At 38.8% G+C, this 23,814-nt stretch overlaps 1 protein-coding gene across 2 annotated transcripts in view; it reads left to right on the top strand.

The window, feature by feature from the left end:
• The first annotated feature begins 1,745 nt into the window (after positions 1–1,745).
• Positions 1,746–23,814, top strand: part of pdcd6ip (programmed cell death 6 interacting protein) — a 73,099-nt gene continuing 51,030 nt past the window's right edge. The window contains exons 1-3 of one of the 2 annotated variants that reach the window (XM_061930899.2): positions 1,746–2,043; positions 16,480–16,534; positions 16,640–16,709. In XM_061930899.2, coding sequence (XP_061786883.1) covers positions 1,838–2,043; positions 16,480–16,534; positions 16,640–16,709 — 331 coding nt within the window. In that variant the 5' untranslated portion in view covers positions 1,746–1,837. The remainder of the gene's footprint in view (positions 2,044–16,479; positions 16,535–16,639; positions 16,710–23,814) is intronic. The other variant, XM_061930900.2, reaches the window with a different exon arrangement.

The following is a 23,814-nucleotide window of genomic DNA, read 5'->3' on the forward strand; positions in this document are numbered from 1 at the left end:
TAAAATATAACATATACACGAATATATACATATGTGTACAGTATATTATATATACCAGTGACGTGCGGTGAGGTTCATGGCTGGTGAGGCACTGACTTCATCACAGTCAGATTTACAAACATATGAACCCTAAAGAGTATCTTATTCACCATTTGATTGGCAGCAGTTAACGGGTTATGTTTAAAAGCTCATACCAGCATTCTTCCCTGCTTGGCACTCAGCATCAAGGGTTGGAATTGGGGGTTAAATGACCAAAAATGATTCCCGGGCACGGCGCCGCTGCTGCCCAATGCTCCCCTCACGTCCCAGGGGGTGAGCAAGGGATGGGTCAAATGCAGAGGACAAATTTCACCACACCTAGCGTGTGTGTGACAATCATTGGTACTTTAACTTAACTTTAACTTTACACATACAAACTGTAGCACACAAAAAAGCACATTTAATAAAAAAAACGTTATTATGGTCTTACCTTTACTTATAAGTGCGGGAACAGTGGTGTTCGTGTTGGAGGAGTTGTGAATGAATGAAATATGAAATCCGTGCTGCAGTCTGCAGGTGTACCTAATGTTGTGTCCCTGCAGTCGTTCACGGCTCCTCCGGCGCGAGCATTGTTGTTTTTGCACTTTTTGGCTTCTTGTTAAGTGACTTTTTTTGGGTGGATTCGGTCTTGCACGTGGAGGATTTGGGTGTGGGCTTTGGTTGGTGTGGCACTCCCGTCGGGGGGTGCATTCTGCGGCGGAGGTGCCTTAACCGGCACCAGGAGGCGGGGTTACGCGAGCCTCAGCCAGTGTGTCTTCGCAGCAGTTTTATGATTGCTCAGCACAAGAAATACGTTACACCCATACAGTTGTTGACAAAATACACTGTACATTATATACCTCAGCTAACTAAACTATGGAAATGTATAATATAATTCATATAGCAATACGGTCTCACTGCACAGCAGGCCAGCAGTTAGCCGAGTCCGGAATCCATGTTGAGGCACTGAGTGACGTGCCTCAACTGGCTGCTGTTCACCGCACCGTCTCTTCTCAGTATTTGAACGGCAAATGTGAAAATTCAGCGATTTTGAATAAAAATAATCTAAAACTGGTGAAGTTAAATGGAAAATAACTTTATAGTATAATCACTGGATACATATAACAATTTAATTAATTTTTTTTCTTTTTACATTTTTTTTCTTTCCATGATGGCAGGTGAGGCCCTGCCTCACCTGCCTCTAGTGACTGCACGTCACTGATATATACAGATATATTATATTATGTCTATAACATATATACAATATATACCAATGACCATGTACAATATTACAGTATATGTGACAGCAGCAGCAGCATAAAATAGAGAGTAGATCCAGCAGAAAATAGAAAATAGACATTAAAAACAAAGATTTTGATGTTTCCTTCTTGCGTTCATGTGGTTTTCACCTTAGTTTCGCGGACTCTTTGAATCTGCACTACAATCCATCCTGGGATGAATAAAGTCCTCGTTCAATCATCAATTTAGAGCAATCCATTTTTTAATAAAACATTAAACAAATAATTTGAACTTTTTCTTTGGGTTGAGTCCACCCAAAACATTTTTTTAGATACAAATGGTGTTTTAATGTTAATACTTGCTTTATGTTATCAAAATATTCAACTAAATAAAAAGGGGTGCCCGTAATTCTATTGAGCCCTGTCAGACCTTACATACGCCCATGTATTTGGCGCCGCTTCACACTCTCGAGTCTGCGCAGTGCGAGCCCCTCGTCTTTATGACGTCACCTGACAGGGAACAATCCAGGAAGTGAAGTCTCTCGCTCTTGTTTGTGTTCCCCCCTCTCTTCCTCCCAGCAATGGCGACCTTCATTTCTGTCCCGTTGAAGAAGTCCACCGAGGTGGACTTGGTGAAGCCGCTGGCCAAATATGTCACGTCCAGCTACCCGGCGGGCGACGAGCAGGCGGAGCACATCCGCGCCGTGGAGGAGCTGAACAAGCTCCGCAGGAACGCGCTGGGGAGGCCGCTGGACAAACATGAAAGCTCCCTGGAGATCTTACTCAGGTAAACGGTGGTCGCCGCGCCGGTTTCCCTCGCTCACTCCGCGGCGAACATGGACCCGCGTCGCCGGGTGAGCGCCTCGCTAGCTTCCGCCGCACCCCAGACGTGTTAAGCTTAGCCCGGATGCTAACACCGGGAGCTAACAGGCAGTAGGAACTTATTCACGCCACCAAACATGTCGAAACTTGTCCCACGCGCCTTGTTAGTCATGTGACTTCGGGTGGAAAGGAGGTTTTTAAGGTAAAACGACTCAAGGTTGATTGGCACCAGCTAAAACGGTTCCTTCCAATCACGTGACCAAAATATTAGCAAAATATACCATCCATCCATCTTCTTCCGCTTATCGAGGTCTGGTCGCGGGGGCAGCAGCCTAAGCAGGGAAGCCCACGTCCAGCTCCCCCCGGGGGATATGGACATTTGTTGGTTTATATCAGGGGTCGGCAACCTTTACCACTCAAAGAGCCATTTTGACCCGTTTCACAAATTCAAGTAAAAAATGGGAGCCACAAAACTCTTTTGAAATTTAAAATGAAATAACACTGCATACAAAGTTTTTTTTTGCTTTGTGCTATGTATATACCACGGGTCCCAGACATGCGGCCCGTGAGATGTTCTTTTGCGGCCCGCACCTTAATATGAAAATGTAATGTTAGTGCGGCCCGCGAGTTTTATATGAATGGCGCTTGACAGCGTCATACTTGTAAACCTTCCCGATTTTCCCGGAAGATTCCCGTAATTCAGGGCTACTATCCTTTAGAACAGTGGTTCTCAACCTTTTTTCAGTGATGTACCCCCTGTGAACATTTTTTTAATTCAAGTACCCCCTAATCAGAGCAAAGCATTTTTGGTTGAAAAAAAGAGATAAAGAAGTAAAATACAGCACTATGTCATCAGTTTCTGATTTATTAAATTGTATAACAGTGCAAAATATTGCTCATTTGTTGTGGTCTTTTTTGAACTATTTTGAAAAAAAGATATAAAAATAACTAAAAACTTGTTGAAAAATAAACAAGTGATTCAATTATAAATAAAGATTTCTACACATAGAAGTAATCATCAACTTAAAGTGCCCTCTTTGGGGATTGTCATGAACTTAATTCTAAACATTTCTTCACAAAAAAAGAAATCTTTAACATCAATATTTATGGAACATGTCCACAAAAAATCTAGCTGTCAACACTAAATATTGCATTGTTGCATTTCTTTTCACAGTTCTTTTTGACAGACATTTAAAAAAAATCTCACGTACCCCTTGGCATACCTTCAAGTACCCCCAGGGGTACGCGTACCCCCATTTGAGAACCACTGCTTTAGAATGTCTGCTGATTTTCACTCAAACAACACTAATAAGGGCGTGCCGTGATGGCACTGCCATTAGCGCCCTCTACAACCTGTACTAACAGCGTGCCAGCCCGGTCACATGTTGTATGCGGCCTCTGCCTGCACAAGTAAGTGACTGCAGGGCATACTTGGTCAACAGCCATACAGGTCATACTGAGGGTGGCCGTATAAACAACTTTACCACTGTTACAAATATGCGCCACACTGTGAACCCACACCAAACAAGAATGACAAACACATTTCGGGAGAACATCCGCACCGTAACACAACATAAACACAACAGAACAAATACCCAGAATCCCATGCATCCCTGACTCTTCCAGGCTACATTATACACCCCCGCTACCACCAAACCCCGCCCCCCCACCCCTCCTCCGTGCGTCGGTTAAGGTGGGCGGGGTTGGGGGAGGTGGGCGGGGTTGGGAGGTAGCGGGGGTGTATAATGTAGCCCGGAAGAGTCAGGGATGCATGGGATTCTGGGTATTTGTTCTGTTCTGTTACGGTGCATATGTTCTCCCAAAATGTGTTTGTCATTCTTGTTTGGTGTGGATTCACAGTGTGTTAAAGTTGTTTAAATTGCCACCCTCAGTGTGACCTGTATGGCTGTTGACCAAGTATGCCTTGCAGTCACTTACGTATATAGGCAAAAACCCCATACGACATGAGATTGGGCCGCCACGCAGATAGTATGGTGAAAAAAGCTGACGCGACGACAGGTTGTAAAGGACGCTAAAGGCAGTGCCATCGAGGCACGCCCTCACTATTGTTGTCCTGGTGAAAGTCGGAGGATGGTTACCCCAGGAGATTTTCGGGAGGGTCACTGAAATTCGGAAGTCTCCCGGTAAAATCGGAAGGGTCGGCAAGTAAGCAGCTGAGCCGCATCAGAGTGATCAAAGACCCGCGTTTATATGATATCCATTAAGTGAGACTACGTATTATGTTGAAGGGGGCAGGAAAATATAAGATTTGTCTTCATCCTGCTCCTTCTCAGGCATTGGTGTGTAAATGTATAATTGAATAATTGGGGTATAATTGTCTATCGATCAAAGATGCACGTCAATGAAGAAGATAAATAAAAAATGAATGAATGAATGAATCCCGAGGCGTTCCCAGGCCAGCCGGGAGACATAGTCTTCCCAACGTGTCCTGGGTCTTCCCCGTGGCCTGCTACCGGTCGGCATACTTGCCAACCCTCCCGATTTTCCCGGGAGACTACCGAATTTCAGTGCCCCTCCTGAAAATCTCCCAGGGCAACCATTCTCCCGATTTCCACCCGGACAACAATATTGTGGGCGTGCCTTAAAGGCACTGCCTTTAGCGTCCTCTACAACCTGTCGTCACGTCCGCTTCTCCTCCATACAAACAGCGTGCGGGCTCATTTGCGGCTTTTACACACACACACAAGTGAACGCAAGGCATACTTGATCAACAGCCATACAGGCCACACTGAGGGTGGCCGTATAAACAACTTTAACACTGTTGCAAATATGCGTCACACTGTGAACCCACACCAAACAAGAATGACAAACACATTTCGGGAGAACATCCGCACCATAAAATATTGAGAATAATAGTAGTAATGATTAGGGATGGCCGATAAATGCTTTAAAATGTAACATCGGAAATTATTGGTATCGGTTTCAAAATTATTGGTATCAGTTTCAAAAAGTAAAATTCATGACTTTTTAAAACGCCGCTGTGTACACGGACGTAGGGAGAAGTACAGAGCGCCAATAAACCTTAAAGGCACGGCCTTTGCGTGCCGGCCCGATCACATAATATCGACGGCTTTTCACACACACATAACTGAATGCAATGCATACTTGGTCAACAGCCATACAGGTCACACTGAGGGTGGCCGAATAAACAACTTTAACGCTGTTACAAATATGCGCCACACTGTGAACCCACACCAAACAAGAATGACAAACACATTTCGGGAGAACAAATCCGCACCGTAACACAACATAAACACAACAGAACAAATACCCAGAACCCCTTGCAGCACTAACTCTTCTGGGACGCTACAATATACACTCCCCGCTACCACCAAACCCCGACCCCCATCTCCCGAATTCGGAGGTCTTAAGGTTGGCAAGTATGCCGGTCGTACATGCCCTAAACACCTCCCTAGGAAGGCATTCGGGTGGCATCCTGACCAGATGCCCGAACCACCTCATCTGGCTCCTCTCAATGTGGAGGAGCAGCGGCTTTACTTTGAGCTCCTCCCGGATGGCAGAGCTTCTGACCCTATCTCTAAGGGAGAGCCCCGCCACCTGAGGGAGGAAACTCATTTTGGCCGCTTGTACCCGTGATCTTGTCCTTTCGGTCATAACCCAAAGCTCATGACCATAGGTGAGGATGGGAACGTAGATCGAACGGTAAATTGAGAGCTTTGCCTTCCGGCTCAGCTCCTTCTTCACCACAACGGATCGATACAGCGTCCGCATTACTGAAGACGTCGCACCGATCCGCCTGTCGATCTCACGATCCACTCTTCGCTCACTCGTGAACAAGACTCCGAGGTACTTGAACTCCTCCACTTGGGGAAGGGTCTCCTCCCCAACCCGGAGATGGCACTCCACCCTTTCCCGGGCGAGAACCATGGACTCGGACTTGGAGGTGCTGATTCGTATAACGCAGTCGCGTTTCACACTCGGCTGCGAACCGATCCAGTGAGAGCTGAAGATCCTGGCCAGATGAAGCCATCAGGACCACATCATCTGCAAAAAGCAGAGACCTAATCCTCCCCCTCAACACCCTGACTGTGCCTAGAAATTATGTCCATAAAAGTTATGAACAGAATCGGTGAGTCCAACCCTCACTGGAAACGTGTCCGACTTACTGCCCGTAATGCGGACCAAGCTCTGACACTGATCATACAGGGAGCGGACCGCCACAATCAGACAGTCCGTTACCTCCATACTCTCTGAGCACTCCCTACAGGACTTTTATACGGACATTTTGACTAATATTGTACTTTTTAACCCAATAAATATGGCTTTCGTTCCTTTTTTTGTCGCCATCTTAGATGTATGCTAGCTGTTCCCCTGTTAGGATAACGTTAGCGTGCTATCATTTTAGCAAATGTTGTACTTTAAACCCAACAATTCTGTTACAATTTAAGTCAGCATTTTAGCAAATGTCATACTTTTTAACCAAATAAGCAGAGATTCCGTTACTTCGCGCCATCTTGAAAGTGTGTTAGCATGGTAATGGTAGCATGCTAACATTTTGACTGATATTGTACTTTTTAACCTAAAAATGATGGCTTTCGTTACCTGTCGCCATCTTATATTTGTATGCTAGCTGTTCCCCTGTTAGAAGGCTAATGTTAGCGTGCTAGCATTTTAGCACATTTCGTCATTTTAAAACTAACAATCATATTCTGTTACTTGTTGCCATCTTGGATGTATGCTAGCAGTTACCCTGTTAGAATAGTAACATTTAATGCTCCAATTCTAGCTACTTTCGGATATTTACAGTGAAAAATTATAGATCATGTGACTTTTTACTCTCCTGGAAGTATGCTACCTCTTCTCTTCTGTCGGGCAGAGTGGCGCGGTCGTCCAGAACCTTGAGGGTTCTCTTGTGCGTGTCGTGCGGAAATGATGTTCTTCTATTTAAATTTTTTATTTTTTTTTCCCAAAAGAAAGAGGAAAAACAGCAAAAAAACAAAACAAACTAAAGTAATAATATTATAAACAAATAAATACATGTATATTATATATTATATTAATAAATAAATACAAAAATAATAATTGTCAGGTTCAAACACTGATGATCTATTAAACAAGACAAGAAGCAAGGAATTAAACAGAGACAGAATTAAATTTGGCTCAATTGAGGAGAGAGGTCTGGACTGTACTCTTTGGACAGTCTCCACCACGCTCTGGCGAAAGATTGTACGCCTCCTCTTTTATTTGGACTTTCCCTGATTACATCTCAACAGCTGTTTCTAAGGGACGGGGGTCGTAAACAGCCATCGCCTTTGATTACAAACAGTTCAAAGAAAAGGTCGCCTGGAGGGGAGTCTGGTCCTGCTTCCTCTCCGCTTTGTAGTTCTCGGGTCAAGACAAAATCTTTCTGTGGATTACAATACATCAAAGAAACAGAACACCATGTTGCTTCCCATCCTACACAGTGGAGTTTTACAAGCCTTCTTCTTGGTAGGATCAAAGACAGCTTTTGTCTTCTCACCGGGAACTCATGGCAACACACAGTTTTGTGATAACTTAGATACAATTTTTCTGACAATAATAATAAAAAATAAAAGAATATAAAGAGATAGTAAATAAATAAATTGAAAGGAAAAAAACCTGTAGACCTATAGGAAGTAATCTTTTTTTTAAACTAATTTGAGAAAATAAAATCAGGCTTATGGGGCTTATTGACCCAGTTTTCCCAGTATGAAGTGAATTTAAAGATCCATGCGGTCCCATTTTAATCATTTTATTTGGTCACCCTCAGTAAAACATGATAATAAAACAACACATTAATATAAGGTGTTTTCTAAAGCAATGTTTTTCAACCTTTTTTGAGCCGAGGCACATTTTTTTCCATGAAAAAATGCGGAGGCACACCACCAGCAGAAATCATTAAAAAAATGAAACTCAGTTGACAGTAAAAAGTCGTTGTCGTAATTGTTGGATATGACTTTAAAGCATAACCAAGCATGCATCACTATAGCTCTTGTCTCAAAGTAGGTGTACTGTCACCACCTGTCACATCACCTCTTGACTTATTTGGACTTTTTTGCGGTTTTCCTGTCTGTAGTGTTTTAGTTCTTGTCTTGTGCTCCTATTTTGGTGGCTTTTCCTATTTTGTTGGTGTTTTCCTGTAGAAGTTTCATGTCTTCCTTAAACGCTATTCCCCGCAATTGCTTTGTTTTAGCAATCAAGACTATTTAAGTTGTTGCTATTAGAGATGTCCAATAATGGCTTTTTTGCCGATATTCCGATATTGTCCAACTCTTAATTACCGATACCGATATCAACCGATACCGATATATACAGTTGTGGAATTAACACATTATTATGCCTAATTTTGTTGTGATTCCCCGCTGGATGCATTAAACAATGTAACAAGGTTTTCCAAAATAAATCAACTGAAGTTATGGAAAAAAATGCCAACATGGCACTGCCATATTTATTATTGAAGTCACAAAGTGCATTATTTTTTTTTAACATGCCTCAAAACAGCAGCTTGGTATTTGGGACATGCTCTCCCTGAGAGAGCATTAGGAGGTTGGGTAGCGGGGGGTGTATATTGTAGCGTCCTGGAAGAGTTAGTGCTGCAAGAGCTTCTGGGTATTTGTTCTGTGTTTATGTTGTGTTACGGTGCGGATGTTCTCCCGAAATGTGTTTGTCATTCTTGTTTGGTGTGGGTTCACAGTGTGGCGCATATTTGTAACAGTGTTAAAGTTGTTTATACGGCCACTCTCAGTGTGACCTGTATGGCTGTTGACCAAGTATGGATGCATTCACTTGTGTGTGTGAAAAGCTGTAGATATTAGGGCGGCATGGCGTAGTGGGTAGAACAACCGTGTCAGAAACCTGAGGGTTGCAGGTTCGCTCCCCGCCTCTTACCATCCAAAAATCGCTGCCGGTGTGTCCTTGGGCGGGACACTTCACCCTTTGCCCCCGGTGCCACTCACACCGGTGAATTGAATGATGAATGATAGGTGGTGGTCGGAGGGGCCGTTGGCGCAAATTGCAGCCACGCTTCCGTCAGTCTACCCCAGGGCAGCTTTGACTATGAAAGTAGCTTACCACCACCATGTGTGATTGATTGATGGGTTCTACATGTAAAGCGACTTTTGGTACTTAGAAAAGCGCTATATAAATCCCAGTTATTATTATTATTATTATTATTATTATTATTATATTATGTGACTGGGCTGGCACGCAAAGGCAGTGCCTTCAAGGGTTATTGGCGCTCTGTATTTCTCCCTACGTCCGTGTGCACAGCCGGGTTTTAAAAAGTCATGAACTTTACTTTTTGAAACCGATACCGATAATTTCCGATATTACGTTTTAAAGCATTTATCGGCCGATAACATCGGCAGTTCGATATTATCGGACATCCCTAGTTGCTATCCTTCTTTGTGGGGACATTGTTGATGGTCATGTCATGTTCGGATGTACTTTGTGGACGCCGTCTTTGCTCCACATGCTGTAAGTTTTTGCTGTCGTCCAGCATTCTGTTTTTGTTTACTTTGTAGCCAGTTAGGTTTTAGTTTCGTTCAGTATAGCCTTCCCTAATCTTCAATGCCTTTTCTTAGGGGCACTCACCTTTTGTTTATTTTTGGTTTAAGCATTAAATACGACGACAAACCCTTGTGGTCTCACACAGCGTGTTCCCGACATCTACAAAGCAATTAGCTACCTGCTGCCACCTACTGATATGGAGGAGTATTACACGGTTACTCTACCGAGCTCTAGACAGCACCGACACTCAACAACAACACATCATTTGCAGACTATAATTACTGGTTGGCAAAAAAAGATTTGAACCCAAATAGGTGAAATTCCATAATCTCCCACGGCACACCAGAGTCTATACAGTGTGCCGCGGCACAGTGGTTGTAAAACACTGTTCTAAAGCTCATCTCCACACAATAATTCCAACTATGTGAGTGATTATACACATTTAGGAGTGATTTATGGTCCAAATCATATGTATATTTTTTAATTCAGAATTGAAGGCTCCAGCGCCCCCCGCGACCCCGAAGGGAATAAGCGGTAGAAAATGGATGGATGGATGGAAGTGCAAGTGTGATATTTCTGCTTGTTTATGATGACCATATTGTCATATTAAGAGCAGCCGTCGGGCCTTCTTACGTAAGAAAATCCCTCTGCCTTGTTGCTTGTCCTGTTATCAGGTGGGCTCAGACCGGTGCCATGAGTCACTCCATGCTGACGTGGCGTGTCAGCGATGTCGACGCGCCGTGTCTCTGCGTTCGCATTGCTGGCGCAGAATGCACCGCTGAACTACCAGGGAGGAGGTTGGCTTTGTCTACATCGCCGTGGCAACCATTGTTTGCTCCAGGTGTTGACTTTAGCCGGGCGGCGCACACACCTCGTCTCAGATTTCCGAGGGCAGGAGAAAGCGCGGTTGTCTTTGTTGAATGTGGCGAATGTAACGATATCATCAGTTTGTCATTCTGACCGACTCTGTATCGAGTGTCATGCAACGTCCTCCAATCAGACGTGCTTATGTAACTAAGCAATGTGTTTTCTTACCACAGTCGCATTCTAACAAGTTCATTATTGAAATGATAAGACTACAAATGTTTCGTTTCGGGGTGAAGCTGTGGCCGCCATTAAAGTTTTAAGTGCACATTTTCTATTTTTAACTGTCCTACAAGCGACAAGGCTGGAAACTGTATCAAGATATCAGTGTTTTATGTCGGTCGATATCGATAATTATTAGGGATGTCCGATAATATCGGCCTGTCGATATAATCGGCCGATAAATGCTTTAAAATGTAATATCAGAAATGATCGGTATGGTTTTTTTTCATTATCAGTATCGTTTTTTTATTTTTTTATTTTTTTTTATTAAATCAACATAAAAAACACAAGATACACTTACAATTAGTGCACCAACCCAAAAAACCTCCCTCCCTTATTTACACTCTGTTATTAATATTGTGGTTCCTACATTATATATCAATATATATCAATACAGTCTGCAAGGGATACAGTCCGTAAGCACACATAATTGTGCGTGCTGCTGGTCCACTAATTGTACTAACCTTTAACAGTTAATTTGACTAATTTTCATTAATTACTAGTTTCTATGTAACTGTTTTTATATTGTTTTACTTTCTTTTTTATTCAATTTATTTTTATTTTTTTATTTATCTTATTTTTATTTTTTTTTAAAAAGGACATTATCTTCACCATACCTGGTTGTCCAAATTAGGCATAATAATGTGTTAATTCCACGACTGTAAATATCGGTATCGGTTGATATCGGTATCGGTTGATATCGGTATCGGTAATTAAAGAGTTGGACAATATAGGGATATCGGCAAAAAGCCATTATCGGACATCCCTAATAATTATTGATATATTTTATGACCTGTAAAGAATATATTTTGTTTAAAATGTAACCTTCCTGTGATTATAACTCCCTCAGTTATCGAGGCAGAAAGGAAAACAATTTAAACAAAATAGTAAAATCGCATTGAACACTTAACAATAAGATCTTAAAATGAAGGTGCAAAAAGGAGGAATATGTAAGAAATGCTTAATAAAGTAGGGCTGGACGATTATGGAGGAAATAATCATTCCAATTAGGGCTGTGCGATATGGCCTTTTATTAATATCTCGATATTTTTAGGCCATGTCACGATACACGATATATATCTCCATATTTTGCCTTAGCCTTGATGCATATAATCACAGCAGTATGATGATTCTATGTGTCTACATTAAAACATTCTTCTTCATACTGCATTAATATATGCTACTTTTGAACTTTCATGCAGAGAGGGAAATCACAACTAAAAGTGTATTTATTAAAGAGTTATTAAGCAGTGGCACAAACATTCATGTCATTTCCAAAACAGAAAGTGCAAGATTGTCAGACATTTTAAAACAAGCTATTAGTGCACTTTTGTGCATGATGTCACTAAGATGACATATCAAAACAACACTAAATTAAAGTGCACTTTTTGTACAGAACGCCACTACAATAGTTTAAAACAAATAAAGTGCACTTTTGTGCATGATGTCACACAAGATATTTCAATAAGTGTCAAATAAAAATGAGCTGCATAATAGGAAATCAAATAGTGTATGTCCTTCGCTATGTGGTAGGTTCCTGCGGACGTTATCTCCTTCTGTTGTAGACTATTTGTTTCATACGGTGTTGATGTGGAAATGGTTGCTTCGGCATTTTGTTGGTGTGGCACCGAACGGAGATGTTGACATGCAGAGTTTCAAGCACTCTTCATTCTCTAGCGGGTGACTTTTCAAATGATGCTCCAAATTAGCAGTGGTGCTACTTTTTGTAGCAATGCTGCTGACACATACTTGACATATTACAGTTGTCTGTTCAACATCTTCCCACTTGAAGCCAAACCACCGCCAGACGATGGACCCCCTGCTGTTTTTCTCGGGAATTAATTATCATTCTTTCATTTGTTACCAGATTCGCACCTTCTCTCTCTCGTATTACCACTCGCACCGCTCGGCTCCGCTTACACCACCTGCCACAGCTAACGTTACCCATGCTGCTACCTCTCTGCTCGGCGGGAGCGTGTGACGTTGCACGCCTGACAGTATGTGACGTATGTAAGAAGGTGCGCTTGTTTTATGTCCCTGTTAGAAGGAAAGAGTGATAAAAGCCTGTAGTGTAATGCCCGCAGCTAAAAGCAACTGCGTGAGAACGTATACTCCAATATCACCATAAAGTCATTTTCTATATCGCACAGAGACAAACCCGCGATATATCGAGTATATTCCATATATCGCCCAGCCCTAATTCCGATTATTTTGATTTATTTTGTAATCAAGAATACCGTATTTTCTGGACCATAGGGCGCACCGGATTATAAGGCGCACCGTTTTCATATAAAAGGCGCCATTAAAGGGGTCATATTATGATTTTTCTCTAAATGTAAAATACTTCCATGTGGTCTACATAACATGTAATGGTGGTCAAAATGTTGCATAGATGATGTTTTACAGATCATCTTCAAGCCGTTTTCTGACAGTCACTTCCGGATGCTCCGTTTTGTGGGCGGTCTTATTTACGTGGCTCATCTTCGACAGCGTCTTCTCCCCGTCATCTTTGTTGTAGCGGTGTAGCGTGCAAGGACGGGAGTGGAAGAAATGTCAAAAGATGGAGCTACCTGTTTTAATGACATTCAGACTTTACTTCAATCAATAACAGAGCAGCATCTCCTCATCCGTGGCTCACTAGTGCAACAAAACTGGAAATGTGTCCCGTGAAAAACCGTCCGACCGGAACTCTCTAATAACTAAAGTTCCTTGGGTGAATAATGTAAACTCACTACACCGGTATGTTTTAGCGCTTTCGTGGCGAGATACAAGTTAGAAGTTTACGCTACTTTATATTAGAAATGGCAACAGCGGAGGATGAATGTCACATAACAAGAAGATAGAGAAAAAGAAGAAGCTTATCGACTACAGTGGCGGATGTGCGCACATTTTCAGGACTTATGCAGATCTCAAATACACATCAGCAAATACCAGAAGGTAAGAAAAGTTGTTTTTGCATAATATTGTAGAACAAAACGCCAGGTAATATGTCTGCTAATGGGTGCCATTTTGCAATCCTTATACACACACCATAATAATACTTGTATGTCTGACTACGGTAGCCGCAATGGGCCGACAATCCATCAAGCGGTGCGGCTTCAAAGTCGTACTAAAACATTTTGACAGATTTTTGAGCGCCGTGTGTAATGTTCTTTATTTTCAATATAACATTTAAAGTTTTGGTGTTGTTTACTGGCGTCATATTGCAGTCTGCACGTACCTCTTATATGTGACTACCATCTACTGGTCACACTTATCATTACACAATGTACCAAATAAAATTGCTTCGAGGTCGGTAAGCACGACCAGAATTATTCCGTATTTTAGGCCAGTGATTTTCAACCACTGTGCCACAGCACACTAGTGTGCCGTGAGATATTGTCTGGTGTGCCGTGGGAGATTATGAAATTTCACCTAGTTGGGTTAAAAATATTTTTTGCAAACCAGTAATTATAATCCGCAAATGTGCCGTTGAGTGTCTGTGCTGTCTAGAGCTCGGCATATGAGTACGAGGCAGCAGGTAGCTAATTGCTTTGTAGATGTCGGGAACGTGGTTTGTCGGAATCACAAAGGTAGTGTGCCAATAAAAAGGTATGTAATGCTTAAACCAAAAATAAACAAAAAGCAAGTCCAGCTAAGAAAAGGCATCGAAGCTTAGGGATGGCTATGCTAAACTAAGCTAAAACTGAACTGGCTGCAAAGTAAACAAAAACATAATGCTGGACAGCAGCAAAGACTTACTGTGTGGAGCAGACGGCGTCCACAAAGTACATCCGTACATGACAATCAACAACAAAATAGGAGTGCAAGACAAGAACTAAAAGACTACACACAGGAAACCATCAAAAAAGTCCAAATAAGTCAGGGGGTGATGTGACAAGTGGTGAGAGTACACCTACTTTGAGACAAGAGCTATATTGATGCATGCTTGGTTATGGTTTAAAGTCATATCCAGCAATTGCGACAACGACTTTTTACCGTCAACTGAGTTTAATTTTTTAATGATTTCTGCTGGTGGTGTGCCTCCGCATTTTTTCAACGCAAGAAATGTGCTTTGGCTCAAAAAAGGTTGAAAAATACTGCATTGGGCGCACCGGGTTATAAGGCGCACTGTCGAGTTTTGAGAAAATTAAAGGATTTTAAGTGCGCCTTATAGTCCGAAAAATACGGCATTCATTAATTTGAAAACATGAGTATTTATTAGAGATGTCCAATAATGGCTTTTTTCCCGATATTACGATATTGTCCAACTCTTAATTACTGATTCCGATATCAACCGATATTTTCAGTCGTGGAATGAACACATTATTATGCCTAATTTTGTTGTGATGCCCCGCTGGATGCATTAAACAATGTAACAAGGTTGTCCAAAATAAATCAACTCAAGTTATGAAAAAAATGCCAACATGGCACTGCCATATTTATGTGCATTATTTTTTTAACATGCCTCAAAACAGCAGCTTGGAATTTGGGACATGCTCTCCCTGAGAGAGCATGAGGAGGTTGAGGTGGGCAAGGTTGGGGGTTGGGTGGTAAGGGGTTTCGAGGGGTGTATCTTGTAGCGTCCCGGAAGAGTTAGTGCTGCAAGGGGTTCTGGATATTTGTTCTGTTGTGTTTGTGTTGTGTTACGGTGCGGATGTTCTCCCGAAATGTGTTTGTCATTCTTGTTTGGTGTGGGTTCACAGTGTGGCGCATATTTGTAACAGTGTTAAAGTTGTTTATACGGCCACCCTCAGTGTGACCTGTATGGCTGTTGACCAAGTATGACTTGCATTCACATGTGTGTGTGAAAAGCCGTAGATATTATGTGACTGGGCCGGCACGCAAAGGAAGTGCCTTTAAGGTTTATTGGCGCTCTGTACTTCTTAATAAATTTTACTTTTTGAAACCGATACCGATAATTGTGATGCCGATAATTTCCGATATTACATTTTGAAGCATTTATCGGCCGATAATATCGTCAGTCAGATATTATCGGACATAGTGTTTATTGTACCACCAACTGTAATTATAGTTAAAAAAAACAAAACAAGATGTAAATTAGCAACAAACTACAACTAAAATAATAACAATACACAATACATTTAAATAACAGCAATATAAAAAAACAATACAATTCATTTTTTCCATTTTAATTGTTTTTAATTCATTTTTTTACCCTTTACACTTATTTTACCACCATAGTGTGTGCTTTTTGTCAAATATAGTTCAATAAAATGTTAATTAAATGCAAAAAAACTCACATTTGGACACTTTTGAGCAGTATTTTAGATTAAAGCATAATAATTGTATCAATAAGTACATTATGCGTGTGTGAGGTACTTTTTTGAAACACAGGTGTGTTGCACCGCGCTATTATTGTGAAGGGGTGGACATGTGCTGTGCTGCTGTTCGCAGCTTGACGAGTAAAGAGTCCACTCAGTTGAGGCTGCTAAAAAAAAGGATAGCGCCTCTCAAGTTGCGACTGCTGTTAGTACATTGTTGCTCTTGTTTCACTCATTGGCTTCTCATCTGTTTCATTGTCACAGAGACCATGTGTACATGAGTGTATATGGTCCACCACAACATGAACACAGGTCTTATAATATCCTGCATTCCAGGCTTCTGATTGGACAAAATGTGCAGGATAAGTGGAGGATTGTGTTATCATCTAGACACATTTTGAAACTCCCTGCGTGTGGATGAATATTGTTTGAACATTGTTTAAAGCGTGTTTGTGTGCACATGATGGAAGACCGTGTTCATCTTTGCATGCTGCCACCAGAAAAATGTTCTTATTGCTGCAAATGTCTGCTCTCTCCAGATATTATGACCAGCTGTGCGCCGTGGAGCCCAAGTTTCCCTTCTGTGAAAACCAGGTAATGGATCACATGCTGGGAATGGATTACATAGCGGGAGATCTGTGGCCTTTTCTTGTTCCCAACAACTTGTTCACAACAAAGTGTCTTTTTGTGTGTCACCAGCTGTGCTTGACGTTCACGTGGAAAGATGCCTTCGATAAAGGCTCGCTCTTTGGGGGCTCTGTCAAGCTTGGTAATGTCACTTTTACACATCTTTATGTACTTGTGTACTATCAAATTTACACGTCTTTATGTACTTGTGTACTATCAAACTTTACACGTCTTTATGTACTTGTGTACTATCTAACTTCACACGTATTTATGTACTTGTGTACTATCAAACTTTACACGTCTTTATGTACTTGTGTACTATCAAACCTTACATTTTTGTACTTGTGTACTATCAAAATTTACACGTCTTTATGTACTTGTGTACTATCAAACTTTACACGTCTTTATGTACTTGTGTACTATCAAACTTTACACGTCTTTATGTACTTGTGTACTATCAAACTTTACACGTCTTTATGTACTTGTGCACTATCAAACTTTACACGTCTTTATGTACTTGTGTACTATCAAACTTTACTCGTCTTTATGTACTTGTGTACTATCAAACTTTACATGTCTTTATGTACTTGTGTACTATCAAACTTCACACGTATTTATGTACTTGTGTACTATCAAACTTCACACATTTATGTACTTGTGTACTATCAAACTTTACACGTCTTTATGTACTTGTGTACTATCAAACTTTACACGTCTTTATGTACTTGTGTACTATCAACATTTACACGTCTTTTTGTACTTGTGTACTATCAAACTTTACACGTCTTTATGTACTTGTGTACTATCAACATTTACACGTATTTATGTACTTGTGTACTATCAAACTTTGCATGTCTTTATGTACTTGTGTACTATCAAACTGTACTCTTCTTCATGAACTTGTATATTATTAAACTTTACACGTCTTTATGTACATGTGTACTATCAAACTTTACACGTCTTTATGTACTTGTGTACTATCAACATTTACACGTCTTTATGTACTTGTGTACCATCTAACTTTACACGTTTTTATGTGCTTGTGTACTATCAACATTTACACGTCTATGTACTTGTGTACTATCAAACTTTACACGTCTTTATGTACTTGTGTACTATCAACATTTACACGTCTTTATGTACTTGTGTACTATCAAACTTTACACGTCTTTATGTACTTGTGTACTATCAAACTTTACACATCTTTATGTACTTGTGTACTATCAAACTTTACACGTCTTTATGTACTTGTGTACTATCAAACTTTACACGTCTTTATGTACTTGTGTACTATCAACATTTACACGTCTTTTTGTACTTGTGTACTATCAAACTTTACACGTCTTTATGTACTTGTGTACTATCAACATTTACACGTCTTTATGTACTTGTGTACTATCAAACTTTGCATGTCTTTATGTACTTGTGTACTATCAAACTGTACTCTTCTTCATGAACTTGTATATTATTAAACTTTACACGTCTTTATGTACATGTGTACTATCAAACTTTACACGTCTTTATGTACTCGTGTACTATCAACATTTACACGTCTTTATGTACTTGTGTACCATCTAACTTTACACGTTTTTATGTGCTTGTGTACTATCAACATTTACACGTCTATGTACTTGTGTACTATCAAACTTTACACGTCTTTATGTACTTGTGTACTATCAACATTTACACGTCTTTATGTACTTGTGTACTATCAAACTTTACACGTCTTTATGTACTTGTGTACTATCAAACTTTACACGTCTTTATGTACTTGTGTACTATCAAACTTTACACGTCTTTATGTACTTGTGTACTATCAAACTTTACACGTCTTTATGTACTTGTGTACTATCAAACTTTACACGTCTTTATGTACTTGTGTACTATCAAACTTTACACGTCTTTATGTACTTGTGTACTATCAAACTTTACACGTATTTATGTACTTGTGTACTATCAAACTTTACACATCTTTATGTACTTGTGTACTATCAAACTTTACACATCTTTATGTACTTATGTACTATCAAACTTTACACGTCTTTATGTACTTGTGTACTATCAAACTTTACACGTCTTTATGTACTTGTGTACTATCAAACTTTACACGTCTTTATGTACTTGTGTACTATCAAACTTTACACGTATTTATGTACTTGTGTACTATCAAACTTTACACGTCTTTATGTACTTGTGTACTATCAAACTTTACACGTCTTCAGGCACTTGTGTACTATCAAACTTTACACGTCTTTATGTACTTGTGTACTATCAAACTTTACACGTCTTTATGTACTTGTGTACTATCAACATTTACACGTCTTTTTGTACTTGTGTACTATCAAACTTTACACGTCTTTATGTACTTGTGTACTATCAACATTTACACGTCTTTATGTACTTGTGTACCATCTAACTTTACACGTCTTTATGTGCTTGTGTACTATCAACATTTACACGTCTTTATGTACTTGTGTACTATCAACATTTACACGTCTTTATGTACTTGTGTACTATCGAACTTCACACATATTTATGTACTTGTGTACTATCAAACTTTACACGTCTTTATGTACTTGTGTACTATCAAACTTTACACGTCTTTATGTACTTGTGTACTATCAAACTTTACACGTCTTTTTGTACTTGTGTACTATCAAACTTCACACGTATTTATGTACTTGTGTACTATCAAACTTTACACATCTTTATGTACTTGTGTACTATCAAACTTTACACGTCTTTATGTACTTGTGTACTATCAAACTTTATACGTCTTAATGTACTTGTGTACTATCAAACTTTACACGTCTTTATGTACTTGTGTACTATCAAACTTTACACGTCTTTATGTACTTGTGTACTATCAAACTTTACACGTCTTTATGTACTTGTGTACTATCAAACTTTACACGTCTTTATGTACTTGTGTACTATCAAACTTTACACGTATTTATGTACTTGTGTACTATCAAACTTCACACGTCTTTATGTACTTGTGTACTATCAAACTTTACACGTCTTCAGGCACTTGTGTACTATCAAACTTTACACGTCTTTATGTACTTGTGTACTATCAAACTTTACACCTCTTCAGGCACTTGTGTACTATCAAACTTTACACGTCTTTATGTACTTGTGTACTATCAAACTTTACACGTCTTTATGTACTTGTGTACTATTAAACTTCACACATTTATGTACTTGTGTACTATCAAACTTTACACGTCTTTATGTACTTGTGTACTATCAAACTTTACACGTCTTTATGTACTTGTGTACTATCAACATTTACACGTCTTTTTGTACTTGTGTACTATCAAACTTTACACGTCTTTATGTACTTGTGTACTATCAACATTTACACGTCTTTATGTACTTGTGTACTATCAAACTTTGCATGTCTTTATGTACTTGTGTACTATCAAACTGTACTCTTCTTCATGAACTTGTATATTATTAAACTTTACACGTCTTTATGTACATGTGTACTATCAAACTTTACACGTCTTTATGTACTTGTGTACTATCAACATTTACACGTCTTTATGTACTTGTGTACCATCTAACTTTACACGTTTTTATGTGCTTGTGTACTATCAACATTTACACGTCTATGTACTTGTGTACTATCAAACTTTACACGTCTTTATGTACTTGTGTACTATCAACATTTACACGTCTTTATGTACTTGTGTACTATCAAACTTTACACGTCTTTATGTACTTGTGTACTATCAAACTTTACACGTCTTTATGTACTTGTGTACTATCAAACTTTACACGTCTTTATGTACTTGTGTACTATCAAACTTTACACGTCTTTATGTACTTGTGTACTATCAAACTTTACACGTCTTTATGTACTTGTGTACTATCAAACTTTACACGTATTTATGTACTTGTGTACTATCAAACTTTACACATCTTTATGTACTTGTGTACTATCAAACTTTACACATCTTTATGTACTTGTGTACTATCAAACTTTACACGTCTTTATGTACTTGTGTACTATCAAACTTTACACGTCTTTATGTACTTGTGTACTATCAAACTTTACACGTCTTTATGTACTTGTGTACTATCAAACTTTACACGTATTTATGTACTTGTGTACTATCAAACTTTACACGTCTTTATGTACTTGTGTACTATCAAACTTTACACGTCTTCAGGCACTTGTGTACTATCAAACTTTACACGTCTTTATGTACTTGTGTACTATCAAACTTTACACGTCTTTATGTACTTGTGTACTATCAACATTTACACGTCTTTTTGTACTTGTGTACTATCAAACTTTACACGTCTTTATGTACTTGTGTACTATCAACATTTACACGTCTTTATGTACTTGTGTACCATCTAACTTTACACGTCTTTATGTGCTTGTGTACTATCAACATTTACACGTCTATGTACTTGTGTACTATCAAACTTTACACGTCTTTATGTACTTGTGTACTATCAACATTTACACGTCTTTATGTACTTGTGTACTATCGAACTTCACACATATTTATGTACTTGTGTACTATCAAACTTTACACGTCTTTATGTACTTGTGTACTATCAAACTTTACACGTCTTTATGTACTTGTGTACTATCAAACTTTACACGTCTTTTTGTACTTGTGTACTATCAAACTTCACACGTATTTATGTACTTGTGTACTATCAAACTTTACACATCTTTATGTACTTGTGTACTATCAAACTTTACACGTCTTTATGTACTTGTGTACTATCAAACTTTATACGTCTTAATGTACTTGTGTACTATCAAACTTTACACGTCTTTATGTACTTGTGTACTATCAAACTTTACACGTCTTTATGTACTTGTGTACTATCAAACTTTACACGTCTTTATGTACTTGTGTACTATCAAACTTTACACGTCTTTATGTACTTGTGTACTATCAAACTTTACACGTATTTATGTACTTGTGTACTATCAAACTTCACACGTCTTTATGTACTTGTGTACTATCAAACTTTACACGTCTTCAGGCACTTGTGTACTATCAAACTTTACACGTCTTTATGTACTTGTGTACTATCAAACTTTACACCTCTTCAGGCACTTGTGTACTATCAAACTTTACACGTCTTTATGTACTTGTGTACTATCAAACTTTACACGTCTTTATGTACTTGTGTACTATCAAACTTTACACGTCTTTATGTACTTGTGTACTATCAACATTTACACGTCTTTATGTACTTGTGTACTATCAAACTTTGCATGTCTTTATGTGCTTGTGTACTATCAAACTTTACACATCTTTATGTACTTGTGTACATCAAACTTTACACGTCTTTATGTACTTGTGTACTATCAACATTTACACGACTTTATGTACTTGTGTACCATCTAACTTTACACGTCTTTATGTACTTGTGTACTATCAACATTTACACGTTTTTATGTACTTGTGTACTATCAAACTTTACACATCTTTATGTACTTGTGTACTATCAAACTTTACACGTCTTTATGTACTTGTGTACTATCAAACTTTACACGTCTTTATGTACTTGTGTACTATCAAACTTTACACGTATTTATGTACTTGTGTACTATCAAACTTTACACGTCTTTATGTACTTGTGTACTATCAAACTTTACACGTCTTCAGGCACTTGTGTACTATCAAACTTTACACGTCTTTATGTACTTGTGTACTATCAAACTTTACACGTCTTTATGTACTTGTGTACTATCAACATTTACACGTCTTTTTGTACTTGTGTACTATCAAACTTTACACGTCTTTATGTACTTGTGTACTATCAACATTTACACGTCTTTATGTACTTGTGTACCATCTAACTTTACACGTCTTTATGTGCTTGTGTACTATCAACATTTACACGTCTATGTACTTGTGTACTATCAAACTTTACACGTCTTTATGTACTTGTGTACTATCAACATTTACACGTCTTTATGTACTTGTGTACTATCGAACTTCACACATATTTATGTACTTGTGTACTATCAAACTTTACACGTCTTTATGTACTTGTGTACTATCAAACTTTACACGTCTTTATGTACTTGTGTACTATCAAACTTTACACGTCTTTATGTACTTGTGTACTATCAAACTTCACACGTATTTATGTACTTGTGTACTATCAAACTTTACACATCTTTATGTACTTGTGTACTATCAAACTTTACACGTCTTTATGTACTTGTGTACTATCAAACTTTATACGTCTTAATGTACTTGTGTACTATCAAACTTTACACGTCTTTATGTACTTGTGTACTATCAAACTTTACACGTCTTTATGTACTTGTGTACTATCAAACTTTACACGTCTTTATGTACTTGTGTACTATCAAACTTTACACGTCTTTATGTACTTGTGTACTATCAAACTTTACACGTATTTATGTACTTGTGTACTATCAAACTTCACACGTCTTTATGTACTTGTGTACTATCAAACTTTACACGTCTTCAGGCACTTGTGTACTATCAAACTTTACACGTCTTTATGTACTTGTGTACTATCAAACTTTACACCTCTTCAGGCACTTGTGTACTATCAAACTTTACACGTCTTTATGTACTTGTGTACTATCAAACTTTACACGTCTTTATGTACTTGTGTACTATCAAACTTTACACGTCTTTATGTACTTGTGTACTATCAACATTTACACGTCTTTATGTACTTGTGTACTATCAAACTTTGCATGTCTTTATGTGCTTGTGTACTATCAAACTTTACACATCTTTATGTACTTGTGTACATCAAACTTTACACGTCTTTATGTACTTGTGTACTATCAGCATTTACACGACTTTATGTACTTGTGTACCATCTAACTTTACACGTCTTTATGTACTTGTGTACTATCAACATTTACACGTTTTATGTACTTGTGTACTATCAAACTTTACACATCTTTATGTACTTGTGTACTATCAAACTTCACACGTATTTATGTACTTGTGTACTATCAAACTTCACATGTATTTATGTACTTGTGTAGTATGAAACTTCACACGTATTTATGTACTTGTGTAGTATGAAACTTCACACATATTTATGTACTCGTGTACTATCAAACTTCGCATGTCTTTATGTACTTGTGTACTATCAAACTTTACACGTCTTTATGTACTTGTGTACTATCAAACTTTACACGTCTTTATGTACTTGTGTACTATCAAACTTCACACGTATTTATGTACTTGTGTACTATCAAACTTTACACATCT

Source organism: Nerophis lumbriciformis, linkage group LG37 (assembly GCF_033978685.3).
Source record: "Nerophis lumbriciformis linkage group LG37, RoL_Nlum_v2.1, whole genome shotgun sequence".
NCBI classification, from domain to species: Eukaryota; Metazoa; Chordata; class Actinopteri; order Syngnathiformes; family Syngnathidae; genus Nerophis; species Nerophis lumbriciformis.